Source organism: Trachurus japonicus, chromosome 4, assembly GCF_045865225.1.
Source record: "Trachurus japonicus isolate A0001 chromosome 4, Traja_1.0".
Lineage (NCBI taxonomy): Eukaryota > Metazoa > Chordata > Actinopteri > Carangiformes > Carangidae > Trachurus > Trachurus japonicus.
In genome coordinates, this window is record NC_140910.1 from 16,985,945 (window position 1) to 17,004,257 (window position 18,313).

General features: G+C 44.0%; 2 protein-coding genes across 2 annotated transcripts; one reads left to right on the forward strand and one right to left on the reverse strand.

Moving 5' to 3' along the window:
• Positions 1 to 1,289: 1,289 nt before the first annotated feature.
• On the forward strand, positions 1,290 to 9,795 carry tab3 (TGF-beta activated kinase 1 (MAP3K7) binding protein 3). Its single transcript, XM_085774409.1, has 7 exons — positions 1,290 to 1,542; positions 2,318 to 2,489; positions 2,743 to 4,006; positions 4,778 to 4,938; positions 5,420 to 5,513; positions 8,341 to 8,424; positions 8,880 to 9,795. The coding sequence occupies exons 2-7, from the start codon at positions 2,388 to 2,390 to the stop codon at positions 9,023 to 9,025; spliced, it is 1,851 nt and encodes a 616-aa protein (XP_085630535.1). The 5' UTR covers positions 1,290 to 1,542; positions 2,318 to 2,387; the 3' UTR covers positions 9,026 to 9,795.
• A 72-nt stretch (positions 9,796 to 9,867) lies between these two features.
• On the reverse strand, positions 9,868 to 16,716 carry tmem47 (transmembrane protein 47). Its single transcript, XM_085774410.1, has 3 exons — positions 16,235 to 16,716; positions 11,755 to 11,895; positions 9,868 to 11,591 (listed from the first exon to the last, which is right to left on the reverse strand). The coding sequence occupies exons 1-3, from the start codon at positions 16,458 to 16,460 to the stop codon at positions 11,413 to 11,415; spliced, it is 546 nt and encodes a 181-aa protein (XP_085630536.1). The 5' UTR covers positions 16,461 to 16,716; the 3' UTR covers positions 9,868 to 11,412.
• Between the last annotated feature and the right edge of the window lie 1,597 nt (positions 16,717 to 18,313).

The following is an 18,313-nucleotide window of genomic DNA, read 5'->3' on the forward strand; positions in this document are numbered from 1 at the left end:
GGGTGTTCTTATTGAATTACATGGATACTGACAAAATCTTAAAAATCTGACATCTCACATTAATATATGACAGATGAAGACCTCATAATAATGAGACATTCTCTAATAATGGCATAAGTCACAATGCATCTAAGTCACTGATGTAGGGTAGCCTACATTCAGTAGTTGCCTGTATGATCTTGCTCCAAGGCTCTATGCAGATAAAAGTGGACATGAACCTACTGAGGAGTTACATAACACATATTCTTACTCTGTCAGAAGTTACAAAGCCTGTTTTTCCTTCTACATTGTTTAAAACATATTTACATTGTGACATCAGTTCATGTCAGTAAGTCAGAACCAATTACCAAGTCATGCAAATTAACTTTACATCAGGTGACTGATCTTCTCTGTTGCTATAGGCCTACAGACTGGCATATGATACTGTTGGGAAAAATGCATAGCAAGAGCTGGTTATGCCTCTCTTTGGGATCATGAATCAGAGCTCATTCTCTTATTTCATGCCCTGGCTCAGTAACACTGAGTGTGAATGTTGAAGTTAGAAAAATATGTGAAATAAAATAGCTGATCACTATTGCCAATAGCAAGTTTTGACAACTCTCAGTTTTGAAGGGTGTGAACTGGAAATAGCTCAATTTGTCATTGTATTTGGTTGTTTTAAAATTATTTCTGACATGCTCTTTCATACCTAAACATCTTAACTGAATATGGTAATGTCTATATAACAAGCTTAGCCTCTGTAGCGGTAGCTACAGTGTCTTAATTAAAAATATCTGAAAAGATTGTGTGTATAAATCTTTTTTATTCTTATTCTGTCTCTTTTTTTTATTGCGTTTTTATTGTGATATGGATCCCCTTGGCTCTGAAATAAAGGATGAATCGAAATGAAATATAAAAAAGTTTGAAAAACTAGACACCCCATACAAATATGCTCAACACATTTAAGAAAGCATAGTGAGGGATGAATATCAATTGGCTGTGTGCAAGTGTATAGCCTAATATTTTATTGTCTAAGAAAGGTCTATTGTGTTTCAATTGGTTCCCTAATAAGCCAACACTTGTACTATTGAGAAAATTGAGAAACTGAGAAAACTAATTTTCTAATTCGTAGAGTCACACAGTATTTTAAGAATTTTCATGGGGATATTTGTGGCCATTGAGTAAAAAAAAAAAACTCAAGTAAAAACTGAATGGATTTTAGTCTCACGTTTTTGTCATGGAGGCACGGCAGACACGCACAGCAGCGTCAATCGGGCCGATTTGAACAACTTCCTGGTCCGGGAAAATCTGACATTATCGCGATAGACAGCCTGTGTGTATGTGTGTCTGTGTGTATGTGTGTATGTGTGTGTGCGTGTGTGCGCAGTAGTAACGTTAGTTCCGCGGCGGGGGCCTGGAGCTGGAATGCGAAACTACAAGTTGTAGCTACAGCCACAACAAAATAATTGACAAACGTCGGCGTGCCGTTTCAGAAACATCTCTCAACTCTCCATGACGGCACTCAGCTGGGCTCTGAGCCATGAGGGGGACGCTTAACATGCGGTGAGTGTTTTTTTTTAAAATTATTATCACCAAAAAGGTTCGCGCTAACACTATAGCTCGCCGACTTTAGCACGGCTAGCCAGTAGCTAATCCATCAACACCCAGGCTTGTGACAGCTGCTGACCAGCCAGCAGCACCGAGCTACGGCTAGCGTTAGCGACGTGCTGAGTTAATCTTGTTTATACTTGTTTAACTGCGGGATTGTCTTGCTGAATCAGTCACAGGTGACATTGGGCCATCTCCCAGCGGTGGTTAATGTTGTTTGCTGTAGTGGCCTCTCAGGACACCGGCGTGTTTTGTTTGATTGTTTGTTTGTTTGAGTGATGCACGGAGGCTAACAGATGCTGCTGGTAACTAGCCTGCTAGCTAGCGGTGGTATGTCGTCGTTGCTCGGTGCAACAGTCTGAGGCTAAACAAACAACAACAGACTGACAGGCACCTTGCTACTGTAGCAGCCGTCTGCTAATGTCAATGAATACCAGTGACGCTGGCGCATTTTCTCTCTGTGTGTGTGCATTTATTGTCGGCTTTTTCGCCTCTCACGTTAAAAAAAATTGTGCTCCTTCTGAAAACTCAGGTTGACTTCAGCCTCACGAAGACTACTTCATTGAAATCTTCGTCAGAATTAGTGCTGACACATAAGGGTGTGTGTATGTGAGAGAGAGAGAGACATTTTTGCAGGGCCAGCAGTGCCAGTAGGATTATTCCTCCTCCCTGGCGTTTGAGTTATTTTTTTTTTAAAAAGATTTGTCTGTCGTCTGTGTGCCACCTTCAGGGGATGAGACGAGATCGGGTATTTCCGCAACTGCAGCTTTGGGCTCGCTGAGTCTCTGTGTTGGCTCAGGATGGCGCAGGGAGGCGCTCAGCTCGACTACCACATCCTGCAGGACCTCAAGCAGCGTTTTCCAGAGATCCCAGAAGGAGTAGTGTCACAATACCTTCTGCAGGTATCCTCACACATAAACACGTGTATTCCTGCAAATGCTCAAAAAGGTCTCAAGAGATTGTCATAAAATTGTCACAGTGTGGTAATGACTTGTGTAGAAGGTTGTTTTATTGTATGATACCCTGCTATTATGCACTGCTCTATTAGTACTATCCTTTATAATGTACATTGGACAGTAAATGAAGCAAGATGAGCGCTTGCACACCCCCAAGGAGCCAAACCGCATGCCTGAGACCTTTCTCTTTCTGTCTCAGAACAACAACAACCTGGATCTCTGCTGCCACCTGCTGGCCCAGGAGAGTCACCGATACCTGTATGGAGAGTTTCATCACAGTCCGGAGGAGGGACGACTGAGCCGAAACCACATGCTACACATTAGCCTGGGCTACCAAGGCTCAGAAGCGAGCAAGGCAAATGGAGGTGCAACAGGGCGCTCTCTAGTGCACAGCACGAGTGACAGTCACATTGACCCCCAGCGGCCCAGCTACCCTGAGCCCCTGTCTGCCCCTGCCACTATGGCCCCCTCCCCGGGTTACAATCCATTCTTCATGAACGAACAGAGCCGCTCGGCCAGCACTCCCACACCCCCACCCTCGATGCAGGGCATGTCTCCAACATACGCCCCTGTCCCACGTTATACTATGAACCCTATAACAGTCACGCTTTCACAAAGTATACCCAGTGTCCCACAGGCTCTGCAGATTCCCCCCGGGCACTACGTTAACAGCCCCAACACCACCCTGTATATTCGACCCTCGCCCTCCCAAAGCCCACAGCCAGCGCCCTGGTCGTCCTCGGGAGCGGCTGTTTATCAGCATCAGCAGTCCCCCTATAGTACTCCCACGTATGGCTCGCCTTACAGCTCCCCACAGCATCAGGTCCAGCCCCAGCAACAACCCCAACCGCAGTCCCAGCCACAACCCCAGCACCAGCAATATGTCTTCCTCCCTATCAGCTCCCCGACAGTCCCCAGCATGCCCTACCACCACCAGCAACAACCCCAGCAGCAGCCGGCCGTCTACAGGCCCTACCACACAAAAGGTTCCCTCAAGAACCAGATAGAAATTACCCTGGAGGGTCCACGACCACGCAGCAACTCCCCCGTGCACACCCCTCACCCCCAGGGAACGCTCTACATGCCGTCCAGCCCCTCGCCCAGCTCCCCCTCGAGAGGCATCTCTATGAGCGGACCCCCAGGCCCCGCAGCCTTTCACCCCGGCATGTACCTGCAGCACCAGGGCGCCACGAGGCCTCGGCCCGCCTCCTCGCCTCAACCGGGCCAGTCGGCCTACACTTTCAAAATCAAAGTGTCCCCCGGAGGTCAGGCCCAGAAGCCGCCCAGCTCGCCCCCCGTGGCTGAAGCAGAGTCTCTTCTCAACTTAGTGGACCAAGGGGAACACAGCGCTGCCCCTCCACCCATTTTGCCCATCTCGGCTCTACCGGGGAATATTGCAAGTCAGTTTCACCAAATGCCCCGACGTTCAAGCTCAGGGTCTGATGACTATGCCTACACACAAGGTAAGGCTTTTTCTGTTTTTCTTTTCTATAACCCTTCAGTTGGCGTTTGATGTTTGATGAGTGTTTGGGGCTGAGGAGACTCAAGCTTGAGTTGGCCAGCATTTAGTCAGAAGAAAGCTGATCTCATTTGAGAGGAGATTTGACTTTACTTGGTGTTCATGAAACCTTTATTGAACAAAGTTGTTTCATCTCAGAAAGTGATCATATTGTATCTTGGTATTTTGTGTGCACTGTGCAGCATCCTTTTTTCATTCCAGTTGGGTGTTGTTGTCGCTTGTTATATCATCTCTTTGTCACATGTATGTAAAGTTTTCACCGTAACTGTTTCTCAGTTGTAAACCACATGTTTTAATGCTGGACTTGGATACAGTGTTGCTGCTGTAATTGGAACTTGACAACTTAAACATGCAAGTTTTTATTTGAACCAGACAGATAAATGTTGAATAAGAGGCCATCATTTTGTGACATTTAACTGCTATTTTGGTGTTATTTGCTATATTTGGGACTCTTCCCTCAGTCATATAAATTATGTAGTCTGCGTGACTGCTCTGTGTCTGTCCTCTGTAACTATTTGTTGTCGTCTGCTGCATATTATTTAAGTGGTTACTGCAAGAATTTCTGAGACAGACACAATGCAAGTTTATTCTTTCAAGATCTGTCTGTGTTATTGCCTGTTGGTATTTTCCATCAGCTGTTTATTAGTTGGCGCAGCTTGTCCGCCTTAATGTCAGTGGTTTGTAAATTGATTTTTGTTGGTGTGTTTCCCTCCAGCCCTCCTGCTTCACCAGCGGGCCAGGATGGAGCGTCTACTGAAGGAGTTGATGCTGGAGAAGCAGAAACTAGAGCAGCTCAAGGCTGATGTCAACAACATGGAATATGACGCCCTTCAAAGGCGCTTTCGACGAGTCAATTCAACCAGTCTTATACCCAGAGTAAGTACTGAGCACGTACATGGACTCACCAGTACAGTGTTGGAAGTTACACATTTGCAAATTTTATGTCACCACAGATCTTTTCATACATTTCAGATGACCACACACTGTGGATTGATGAATGCTTTTATCGGTTCAGGAGAATATTTTAGTCTCTGTCTTTATCTTTATAGTCATGGAGGCTCGAGAGGGCCTAGCAGGTACATTGCAGTTGACATTGTGAGTTTGCATCAGCCTTTGGACCTCTCAGCCATTTCAAAAAGTAGAAAAGGATTAAAGTCAACATTATGAATAATCAAATTTTAAAGTTCAGGTGCAGGGGAAATGCAGTAACAAATGTAATAACAAAGCAAGTTTCATTATTGAAGGGTTAGGGGTTAGTGATTTCTTACTAGTAGGACATTTGAAAAGGGCAGAGGGGAATGTTTGGTGGTCTGTTTTTGTGTAATCTAACTGGGTTGTGTGTTTGCACTGACTGCAGCCTGAAGAGATGACCCGATTGCGGAGTCTGAACAGACAGCTTCAGATTGATATCGACTGTACCCTGAAGGAGACGGATCTACTGCAGTCTAGAGGTATACATACACACACACACCCATGAACACACAGAAATGCACATTCCTACACAAACCTTTGAAGTGTTCCTCTGATTTATTTGAAAGCATTGATCTTGAAAGAGCCAAGCCCAGAAGCAGATAGAGTTGGATCCAAAGTGATGGATGAGGCTCCATCTCACTGCATACAGATGCAGAATTCTAACTTGACCGGTCTGTGACAGGACGCAGGCTGATCCACGGTTGACCCTCACTGTGTCGGTGCACAGCGTTAAGCCAGCACATGAACCGTGTTTATTACGTAATTGGTAACAGTACAGCCTCAAATTGCCTCTGACCACACTGTGGAGATAATTTGCAATGCTTTATCTCTTCACCTGGAGTGCTGATGTTGGGAGCTGAAACGCTGTAACTGGCAGTAGGCTCCAGAGTGTGACCAATTTGCTTGCAATTAGCCCAGTGCCACTCAACATGTGGCCTGTGGTCTTTTTGAAAAACAAATCTTCTCCCAAGTCACGGTTCTCATGCACATGGCAGCAGGGCTTCCTCCAGGATTTATTTGGATTTCGCTGTGTTTATCTGACCTTTTACCTTAACAAGCCTTGGAGGACATGCTATAGAGAAGCATCCCCACAGTTTGATGCTGCCATGTCAGGATTCATAGCTGGGATAGCATATTTCTGACCAAATAGCACTGGATTTTTCAGACTGGTACCAATCTTGATATTTTGGATTTAAAAAAAATCTCATGAAAATGTATAGGACAGTATTATTAGAATTCATTTATTTGTCTATTTTACAAATACATGAGCAATAATTGCATTTTATATTTAGTTAATGAAGGGTTATGCTCACTGTCTGAATCAGCTTGCCTCAGTGTGTGTTTGTTTATATCCAGTATTTTTCTTCTGTTCAGGTAATAATCCCTTTCATATAACTAGTTCAAGTCTGGTGTTTCGAAATGCGATGGTCAGACTGGGAACGTGCTGTGATCAACTTTAAAAATTTGAGACAAACTAGCTGTGTAACTAAATAACTTTGGTGAAAGTTAGGAGTGAGAAATGTTTGCACAGATGTGCAAATAGGGTTGTTCACCATCATTTAAATCAGACAGAATGAGTATAAAGTCTTCTGCTGTCTACATTAGCCAGCTTCATGTCTAACAACTATTGCAAGCTGTGAACAATAAAATGACTTTGTCTTACTGACCAATTCGCATATAAAAATGAAAATGAGTTTGCCAACAGCCTGTAGTCTAAATTCAGAACAGGATTACATCTGCTATGTCATAAAAATAACTAAATACACAGTTTCTAGAGCAGTGACAGAAAAGTCTCTACAAACTCAGTGTCTCACTGGAAACAAATGTGAAATGTCAGTAAGTAAATGATATATCTGAGATCAGAATACTTTGTGAAGTTTGGAGAGAATGATGAAGGCAGGCCCCAGTCAGTATTAGTCCTTTCTCCAATCGACCGTCCTCCTCCCTCTGCTGCTTGTGGAAGCATATGCTGCTTTGTCTCAGCCTGAAGCTCACTGACTGAACAATAAGTTGCCACATTTTCAGATTAGTGAGGGACTAAGATGATGAGTTAGACGACATACAGGCCTTCGTTTCAGCCTCTTCCTAACAATTGGCTCTTAACTTAACTGGTTTAACAGGTTTGATTATTTACCTGTTGGCTGTTTACTTTTTGTTGCACAGTATTGTAAAGTACAGTAGCCTAATGGTGCTTGTCTTGAGTAATTTTTGAGTTATCCGTCAGTTGAGGTGCACATGAGAGCGTGCTGGGCCCATGTGTCAGGGGACTGTACTCCAACCTAGTGGACCCATCCCAAGACACAGAGAGTTGTCCTTTGTCACAACATGATGCAATGGTGGTTGGCAATTAAAATATTTCCAGAGGCACACCTTTATATATGGTATCTGACAGCTTTTTCACAGAGACAACTTTGCTTGCAAAAATTTTCATCATGCATCAGAGTGAAAGCTTGTATCTGGCCTATGTTTCTCTTTAGTGCTAAAACTATTAATTATCTAAGTTTGATAACTGTTTCATAAATTATATTTGTAAAAAACATATCTATCACACAAGAAAGGGTTAACTGTCTTATTTTATACTTAGGTTAACCTGTAAAACAGTGTCTCTCATGTCAAGCATAGAACATACAAGGTGTGCCACCTCCTGGGAACATCCTGTAAATGTATGAACTGTGCTTCAGTTATTGACTCTGGTATCAGTGATCGCCCTAGTGGCTGTTCAGATCATATTAAGCACTGGGGAGAAAAAGCACCAGAAGTGCTGAGTTTGTTAAGGGGTGTTACACAAGGTGCCAGTGAGATAATTAAATACAATGCAGGACAGCCAGTTTGAGTAATGGAACTTTACATTTTTGGATGCCAGAGCATTTGACAGCAGTTAACAACACTATCAGACAGGGTTTTACAAGTCTGGAAAGTTACTCCTACAACAGTTGTTTTATTTATCCCCCTGTCATGCCGATCTTGAGGTAAACGCTAGAATTAGGTTTTTCCAGTTAAATGTGTTTAACAGGAATGTGTGTACACTTTTATAACTTTGATGGGCCAATATACTGCAGTGTGTAGCCAGAGGATGTTTAATTATCCTGCTGTAAATATTGAACATGCTCAGCTTTTTTTGACTCAAGACAGTGTGATCTGTTTTTTGTCCCGGTCATGTGCGTGACAGTGAATGAGGAGGCTGCTGTTGTGTTTTTTCTGAACACAACAGTGAGCCAGGAGGTCCGGGGAGAGTAGCTGGATCTCTGGCTGGGATGGGCACTTCTAAACAAACTTGCAGTATCTGATTTCTGCTTTCCTCCACAGGGAAGTTTGACCCAAAAGCAATCAACAACTTCTATGACAACATCGAGCCTGGTCCGGTTGTGCCGCCTAAGCCTGGAAGGAAAGGTGATTGTCCGAAGCCATTTTCAAGGCATAAACCTAAGTAGTGAGATGTTATCATGAGGATGTGCAAAGAGGGGAAAATACACGTTCTACATGGTGGGAGTCAATGTTAATACTGTTGCCAAGATTCAGATTTCAGTTCCAGCACATTGAAGATTTGGGGACATTTTTGTTTGAAAACCAAGAATAAAAGCTTAACTGACTTTGGTCTGTGTTGGCCTCCACAAATCTGTTGGCATGGAAACTAGATGAGAAACCTTCCTGTTAAGTGAATGCACATGTCTATCCACATTCATACTTGAATAGCTGATGCTTGAATGCATGCCTCACACATGTTTGTTGAGTGACAGCCATGGTTAATTCCAGCCCTGAGTTGATGACACTTAAATTGTTGTTGTGTTATGCTCTTTAGTGCACAAATAAACTTTTCATGTACTGCTTTTTTGTGTTTTTGTCAGAAGGGGAGCAGAGCTCCAAGCCAGTGCCGGGGCCTCAAAGGGATGAGGACTTTGAAGGCGCCCAGTGGAACTGTGAAAGCTGCACCTTCCTCAACCACCCTGCACTCAACCGCTGTGAACAGTGCGAGATGCCGCGCTACACCTGAGCTTAGCGCTGTGCTGTATTGCCCACCCACCCCCCCTTGCCCCATCCCCTGCCAATCCTTGGATACTATATGCCACACCCCTCCAGAATCTGCAGAATCTGTCTAGAGGTCTTCCCTTGTCAATCAATATATAAGCCCCTCTTACCTGCTGAGGAAGAGCCACTATCCCTCTCTGCCCACCTGTCCTGCTCCCATCCACTACTCCTGTGCACTTTGACCCTTGTTTCTGTTGGCGGATGATGAATCTTTTTCTGGACAGTTGGAAACTTTTTTCATGTCAAATGTATAAAAGAGGGAGTGACATGCTGCGACTCTGGCAGTGGTTGGGACGGGGCTTCAGAAAGGTCAAAGCAACTGAGGTTTGAGGAGGAGGAAGAGGAGGAGCTGCGGTATACCTAGCGAACATTCCACGCAGAACGAGAGACTGCCCTGTTTACACAACTGTGCCCGTTCCTGAAATGAAAACGGAGGAACTTCCACTTTAACCTAGGACCCGTAACTCCCTCTCTGACAGTGGAACAGTGAAAGCAATGGTATATAAGTTCTGACTAATGCAAAATGTAGACTGTACACTGTATCTGGCTCTGTATTAGAGCTCATTTCACTGAAAGAAGAACACTAAAGAGACTTGCATACAAGTATATTCCTGGTACTTTTATGCATATATGCCACCCTGTATTATGTGTTCAAAAAAAGATGTTGATTTCCTGTGCAAATGCCTCAACTTGCTGTACTTAATAAAGGAGCTGATTCTATGTGACTTGACCAGGCACAGCTAGCATGTGCGCATGATTTGTCACAACTCCCATATGCTCCTGTTTCCCAGATGAACCAAACACACATGTTTTTGCACAGTAAATGTTTATTATATTAGTAATCAAACCAGTGGAAATACAGCAGCAGATTGTAGTGGCATGCAAAAACACTCACTTTCACTAATGTTGGAAGAGGGAATTGTAGTTTTTGACCACCGTGAATGAAGTTTGTGAGGATGTGCGTTACCAGAGCAGATCGGTGTGGGTCTTCTGCACCCGCGGGTCTTGACTCCCATGGCTGCACTGTCCTCCTTCAGATTTGAAACTTTCCAGTTACAGCTTAACTGATACTGAAGTCCTCTTTAATACTACTCACCCACAGCACATTGCACTTTGGCAGTTCCTTTAAGCACTGTGTCAGTGACCTTAACTTAGATGCAAAACTAAATATACTGACTTTTTCATTAACTACACTGATTTTTCTTCTACAGACTTTCCCCGTCTGCAAATCTTTGTATTTTTTATGGTGCCTAGGCTACTGAGAGCATTCCCATTCCTGCAGAGCGGGAAGATAAGGAGGCATCACATGGGGAGGTGTGTGAGCACGTCGTGTGATGCGGTCATGCAGACATGCACACACACACACACTCGGCGGACATGGTCATTTGCCATCTTCCTTCCCACTGGCCTGCTTGGAATGAACATCACTTTACTGTGCTTACTGCACATACTTACATATAATACAACAATTTTATCAAAAAGCCGGTATAACGGGTTATGCTGCAGGCTTACATTATTGGCCAAAGCTTTTACCACTATTTACACGTGACAGACTCTGCTGTTCATTTTCCAGTAAATGCTTCTCTCACCAGTCTGACATGATTTGGAAGGTGCTTGTGGGGAGTTTTTTTTTTTACTGTCTTATGGTAGCTGACCCTTTAAATAGACCCAAACAAGGCAGGAGAAAATAAAGCCAGTCCATTGGAGCTTCATGACATGTTTTGACTCATCTATTATACTCTACTGGAGGAAGAAGACTAGGCCATGTTTCTCATGTTGCATTTCCTTAGGTGTGCCTTGTCTTCCTCGCTTTGTCATTCTCGGGATATGACTTCAAGAAGACGTTTTCCTGCCTGGAGTTGTTAATTCCCTGATTGGCCCGAGTTTACCTCATTCCTCTGCCTCCTCTGCTCTGATTGGTTAATTAGTCCACCAATTCGTCCTGGTATGGGGTCAGTGAATCCATCTGTTCCCTCCAGATTTCCAGGCCAAATCTAAGACCTACTGGAGTTCCACTTAAAGGGGACGCAGCTTTATCTGAATGGTGACATTCTCTCCCAAAGTAAACGGTCTGGTTTTGGATTTCTTTTTCACAGTCAGGGTTTTCTGCCAAAGCCCCCTAAGAGAGCATGTGGCCTCAGTCCAATAAAGTGAGGATAGTCTTTGAGACAATAAGTTCACAGTATCAAATGGAGGAGCTTGTTTCCAGCTCTGAAACTAAGAGTAAGCGTTTGTTTTTGCTATTTTTCTAGTCTGTGGTTGTGCACTGTGTAACAAACAGAGAGTTCCTATAACTGAGAAGGAGACTGGTGAAACAAGAGAGTCCTGGTTTCTCCTCTTGCTTCACATATTTTAGTAGTAATCTTCGTAGTTCTTCGGGTTGAGGCAATAAAGGATGGCGCCTCCGAAAGAGAAGATGGTGGATCCCCAGGCCAGGCCGTAGCCCCAGTTAAACTCGTGGTACACCCTCAGGCTGACCGTCTCTATGAACTTAATGGGGAACAGGACCAAGCTGCAAACCTGAAGCACCACTGTAAAGGGAAAAAAGGGAAACGAGAGAAGGTACTCATGTAAAAAAGAACAAACAAACATATAAATGAACAATTTATAATAGTCTTTACTTTATGTTTTTGGATCATGCTTTAACTCTTCTTTGTGTTTTTTCTTCAAAAAGGATGCAGTCTCTTTACGTACCTGCAGAGAACAGCATGACGGCAACGGGCTTGTAGCAGCGACTCCTGGAGCTGAAGCACAGGGACACGAGTGCCACGAGGAAGGAGAGCAGGGTGAGCGCTGCCCCCCCCAACAGCAAGGCCAGCGTGGCTATCTGCCAGTCTGAGACAAACACACACACACACACACACAAGGACAGAGAGGAGGAGGGGGGCCATGAAATCACTCTGAGATAGAGCGTGACATAGGTAGCTAAAACGAGGTTACTCTGGAGAGCTGTGTCTGCGCCGTTGACAGCACGAGAAAAGTGGAGAGATATATGAGGAGGGATAAAAGGAAGAAAAGAAAGAGAGAGAGGCAGCAGAGTGGGTCACAGACCATATTGGTGAGCCACAGTAACACCCTGCCATGCTCAATCTCACACAAGAGAAAAATAAATTACCGCAGAGTAAACACAAACTATTTGTGGTTCGGGGGGCTGAGACAGCTCCCCCAGCGTGCATATTCTGAGAAGCTATGGCCGTGGCTCTGAATGTTTTTGATGTGAGCTGCTGGGGATCCACCGGCAGGGCCAGTGGCAGGAAAAGAAGAAAAAGGAGAAGAATGTGAATCATGCAGCAGCAGATAGATAACCTAACCACCCTCGCAAACGGAGCGCAGCACTTTTGCTGGGCTTGATGACGAGGAACAAACAAAAACGCGGGTACGCTTGGCCACGCTCTTGATTTCACCAGCTCGGTAATGGATCCCAATGCAGCAGAAAGACAAAGTGATTCTGTGAGGTGACTCAGATAATGAGTATCCCTCCCTCTTGGCTGATGCCAGCTCAGCAGCATTCTCAGCATTTCATTCAGATTTACTCCAAAAACACTCCACTGGAACAAAAAAACAAAACAAAAAAAATACTGTCAGTCTTGCTTCCTAATACTATGCCCTTTGTTGGAGTGGAAAACAAAAATAAAAACAAAAAGATATTTTCATTGGCTTTGTGCAATCTATACAAACACTCACAATCGACAGACGTAATTAGAGTACTTAAAATAAGAGCTGTTGAGAGACACACTTTATGATATTGGTTGAAGATTAAGGCCCTGTTTTGTGGCTGCTGTGTCCTCAAGGAAGCAGGAGGTCTACATGTAAACAGGCAGGGGATATTATGATGAAGCATTTGATTACACAGGAGGAAATCATTTAAAGTGCAGTGGGAGGGAAAAAAATAAACAACATCAAAGCATAAAGGGGATTGGGCTCTACATAAGTGATCCAATATTACAGTGGGTGGAGAAGTTAACATTGACAGTCTTCAGTTTGAATATGTTTTGTGTATTTTTGTTTTTTTTAGCGAGTATACATGGTATTGTTTATTATGGAGCCAGGGAAATAAAAAAAAAGATTAAGAATTGCCAAGAATATTTCCTCTCCATTGAGGCAGAAAATCATTAAAACATTCACCAGCGGGGAGAAAGTGACGGAGCATAAGCTGCTTAAAATACAGTTCCCACTCGTGTTGGAGGGAAACTTTATTCCAGGGGCCAAGCAGCTCAAATAAAAACAAACATCAACTACTTTTGACCAAATATGGATCAGGATTTAGAGTTTAAAAATGGGCCCTGTCACCACAGGATGTTGGAACAAGCCCACAAAAAGCAGAGCACCCATTCCCTCCAGCCTCCCAGCTTGCACAACATGAGGGCCCCCTTCAAGACTGACCCCTCGACGTTCCCTGCCACTGCCTCACTGTCTGCCTCTCAGGAAGAGGGCCATGGCGACGCGACCTGCAGCTGTCAAAGCAAATAGTCGGTGAGATATTCCTCTCTAGGTCAGTTTGGTGCCTTCAGCCCTGACAGTCTGTGCAACCAAAAAAGCCTTATCAGTGCACCCATGAAACAGGAGGATGCAGAAAGTCATCTCATCTCCGATTTGGAACACACCCCTGTGTACTCGGTGCAAGAAACACAGCCAGAGTCGGAGTGCTCAAAGGCTTCGAAGAGCAGGAAGCGCCAAACTATTAATCTGAGCCCCCGCGTGATGACAGATGGAAAAGGAGATACAGTACACAAGATCCAATCTGAGCATTAATTATAGTCCCCCGTGTGCATGTCAGGGGCTGCTGAAGTGTTAATCGAAAAAATCCTTCAGGGCCCCATTTCAGTTTCTTTGTCTGAGACAATGGTGGGAAGATTTGTGTCACAGAAGAGCCTCCAGTATCTCTCTGGCTGTCACACACACTCACAGTCACTGGCTCAGGGCAGCAGGATGGAGAAGTGTAGGTAGTGGGGAAGAACTTGAACCAGAGGCTCCTGGTTCAACAGCCCACAGACACTGAACCCCAACCAGCCCTACGTGGCCCACACTGTACCGTGACCTCCCTCAGTGGGAATGGGAAATCACCCAATTATGGGGTCTGTAACATATTAACTTATGAATATACTTTGCCATCACTGAGTGTGATAGAGCTGGACTTGCTCACATACTGGCTCCACATTTGTCCCCTCATCTCACACCGACCCGGCATCGACACACATTGCTCTTGCACGACCGTTCCACATTCCTAGTTCTGTATCGACGCTGTGTCTTTTATACTTTACCCCTGACCCCCTTGCACAAGTATGTGTGTGAGAGAGAGAACAGAAAGAGATACTTGTCTGTATTTGTTTAACACTCCACAAACCTGTAACAAGACAATATCTTATGTTTACTTTCTAATTCACACTGAATGTTATTTTGTTTTCCCAGACACACAGACACACACACACACTCAGGCCTTGCTGTACAAGCCCAAAACATCTGAGCAGCCAGCTGGTGTTTCAGACTAACAGGATTTATTTAATGCCCAGAGCATGACACTGAGGAAATATTGGGGGGCTGACGTGAGGAGGGGAGTAGAAACTGATTACTGGGATTCGAATCAATAAGCCTAGCCAAGCACAGGCCCGGGGAAATGGGCAGTTTGCTGTGTGCATTTACTGTGGTATGCTACTGCTGAGAGTTGAGAGCTGACACGGAGACTGCATGTCTTTATAAAGCAGCAAAGTGCACTTTGTCTACGCTGACAGAGGAGGACGGGGGCCAGCATGACCCACAGTTACTCATCTCTCAGTCAGAAAGAAAACATTTTGTCAGACCAACACAAACACCAATCACCACAAAGAACACAGGAGAAGGTCAGAGGTGGCTAAATATATAAATATATACACACACAATGGGAGCACACAGATACCCACACAAACAATAAGCTCAGGGACAAAGTGCAGGTTAAGTCCTCTTTAGTTGCAGAATAGTTCAGACAACTTTTAGGTTAAAAGCACAAAATAATAATAATACAGTCATGCAACCCTACTTAAAAAAAAAAGCCTGATAAAAGTCCAGAACTTTTAGTTTTTCTGAGCTATTTGGCGATTTACAAGGTTATTTATTGTGGTGTTTGTATTGGACATTGATTGTATCTTGACATGTGTTTGTTATTTATTTTGTGCACCTTACAATCCAACACCACATCCCAATACCACAAACTGAGGCCTGCCAGAGGTGGATCAGTTGCAATAAAACAAATTAGCATTAAATTGTTTTAGATCAAATTTATGGTTGTCAGGTTAAGGCATTTCCTGAAATCATGATTGATTGTTGTTCATTCTGTTTATAGTGATACCAGTTCTTTCTTTCTTTTACCCCTCTCCCTGAATGACCAGCTGTGATGGAAATATGAAAACAAGCCTAATGGGGACTCCATAACAGAAGTTTCCTTAATAGAGAAAATCAGCATTTCTGGAGTGCTTCACTTGTTTCCCTGGTTACTAATCTCCAGGCATCTGGATCTCTGGGGAGTTCTCTGCTCTGAGTTGCCCTCGCTCCTTGGCCGGTGAAGAAACCCACACAAAGGCTCATTTTGTGCGCAACAAAAGGCCAAATGAAACCCCAGCTGGACCGCTCCTGGCGAGGCGAAATTCCCACATCTTTCAGTGTCGTACTGGGCGAATGTGTAAAGGAAAAACTTAACTAGCCAGATAAAAAAAAAAAAATCAAAGGTAAGTCCTTTAATATCAATCAGACTCACTTCGAAAACAGTAATGTGCACCCCATTGTTCTCTGCCTTATTTCATGTAGGAACCTTCTGCAGTTTAAATTAATCAGGCAATAGCTAATTATAAAGTAATTAACATTTAGCACTCTCGAGGGTGGTGTTTTATAATTCTCACCCACAGAATAGATTGGTTCAGAAAGCGCACCGTCTGCTGGGACCCTTTGTTATCCCTGCGCGCGGTGCATCATGACTTTCATTTGAATATGAATGTGGGTGTCTGTCTGCACCCCATAATAATTCTGCCATTTCGGAGGGTGCAAACATCCCTGAAACTACAACACCCACCCGGTGTAAAAGTTCCAAACAACATGGTGGCGCATCATCATCACCATCATCACCATCACCACCCCATCAGTGGTGTGTGTGTGTGTGTGTCTGGGGCTACAGGCACATTGACGTATGTGTGTGTCTCTCTCTCACCCGTGGTCAGCGTGCTGTTGCAGGACCACTCCACGGAGCTGGCGGGCTTCCAGCAGGACACCCACAGGGACAAGTAGTACTGGTCGTCTGCCGTGACCCACGCCGGGCTCACCATGGCGCCGACATCCAGGCAGAGCGCGAGAAAGACGCACACCAGTCCCACCAACTTTAGGGGCGTCAACGCCGACACCCGGACCTCCTCTGCGCCGCTGACGGATGAAGCCATCGCCGATCTAAAGTAGCTCACTCATTAAAAATAAATAAACTCAAAGGAGAAGGGGGGAAAAACACAAAAAGGTGGGATGCGTATCGTTCCTAAAGTTTACAAAACGAGTGGGCAGAAGTTATGCTAGTCCCCCCCTGCCCGTCCCCGTGCTCTAGCAGGATGGGGACTCGCTGCTCGCTGCGCGTCCTGAGTCTGGAGGACGCTGCTGCTGCTGCTGCTGCTGCTGCTGCCGCTGCCGCCGTGGTCCCAGCTCTCTGCTGACTGGGAGAGAGCTGCACATCACTGAAATAACATGAGGCTGCTGCACCTGCTGGGTCCTAGTGCCTACGACTGCTGCCAACTACACAGCATCTCTCTCCCTCTCTCTGGTTCTCCTCATGTTCACAGATGACAGGGCAAGAACAATGTGGGACTTGAAGTGAGCTGCGTAGCTTTCCATGGATTGGTGGTGTTTCAATCATTCTCACCGAGCAACAGCCTGATGGGGCGAGATACTTGTCACACTGTAGAAAACAGTTCCTAGATAGACTAGGCTACTGCAAGTAAAACTCTTGCATTCACATTTTTTGACTTAAATAAAAGTAGCCACAGATCAATAACATTTACTCAGTGTCAAAATAGTAGAAGTATTAAATATGCAGCAGAATTGCTTATTTTGTGGTATGATCAATATTATGTTATACATAGCCTATGTTAAGGAATGCCTACTGTGTAGTTACATTTATTTGCTAAATTGTAATACACATATTTTAAACAATGTTTAACTATGTGGGCTATTTATCTGAAAAAGTTATCAATAGCTGTAGAAAAATGAGAATATAAAAAATATTATAAAAAAAACATCGTCATGTAACTGACTTCACTCAAATGGTGTATTAAAACCAAAAAAAAGTACAATGGATAAAATCTGCATAAACTTTTCATTATGGTTTGTCGGAACCTTCTTTTTTATTTCAAGGCTTCATGCACAGTGTGAGTGTGTCAGACAGAGTGTGACCATCTTTAAAATGTAATGGAAAATTGTGGTGAAGATGCGTTGTTAGAGGTTTTGCTGCTGTACTCTTGGGGAGAAATGTCAAATTTATGCAGAAAACTGCAGCCACTTAACTTACATCCAGTGTGGGGAAAATAAGTTTTAGTGGTTTTGATTGCTTTTCTTATGACACACTTAACTGTACTCCTCTTTCTCTGCTGTCTCTTCAGGTTACACTTTGTTTAACACCCCATTTCTGTTTTACACATACACACACACACACACACACACACACACACACACACACACACACACACTGAGCTGAGGGAAGCTTACACTGCTCATTTTTTTCCTAATTGAACTTGGCTAATTCTTTTTCCTTAGGGAAGAATCTCAGAATGAATCCATATTGATTAACACACACACACACACGTACACATGCACGCACATGCATACACGCACAATGTAGACTAAGAAAATGTACTTCAGAGTAACAGTTAAATAAAATTACAATATCTGTGTTAGGCTCTTGTCATTTGAAACGTTTGGTGGGATCATTGAATTACTGTACAGAAACAGCGGGCATCTGATGAATAAATCAGTTTCTTCAATCACAACCAAACACATGTATATTATTTCTTTTAGGTTTATATAACTCCCCATCTCTCACTAGGTCCTTTCTCTCTCTGTATGTGTATCTGTGTCTGTGTGTCTTTGAGCTACAGGAGTGTAGGTCAACTGTTTCTTGAGGCAAAGACTTTCAACATCATTACTGATGATTACAGATAGTAATCAGTAGAGACTCGATGGGCACAAACAGAAGAAACACACACACACACATACAGAGAGAGAGTCTGGACTAACCACAAAACCTCATCAG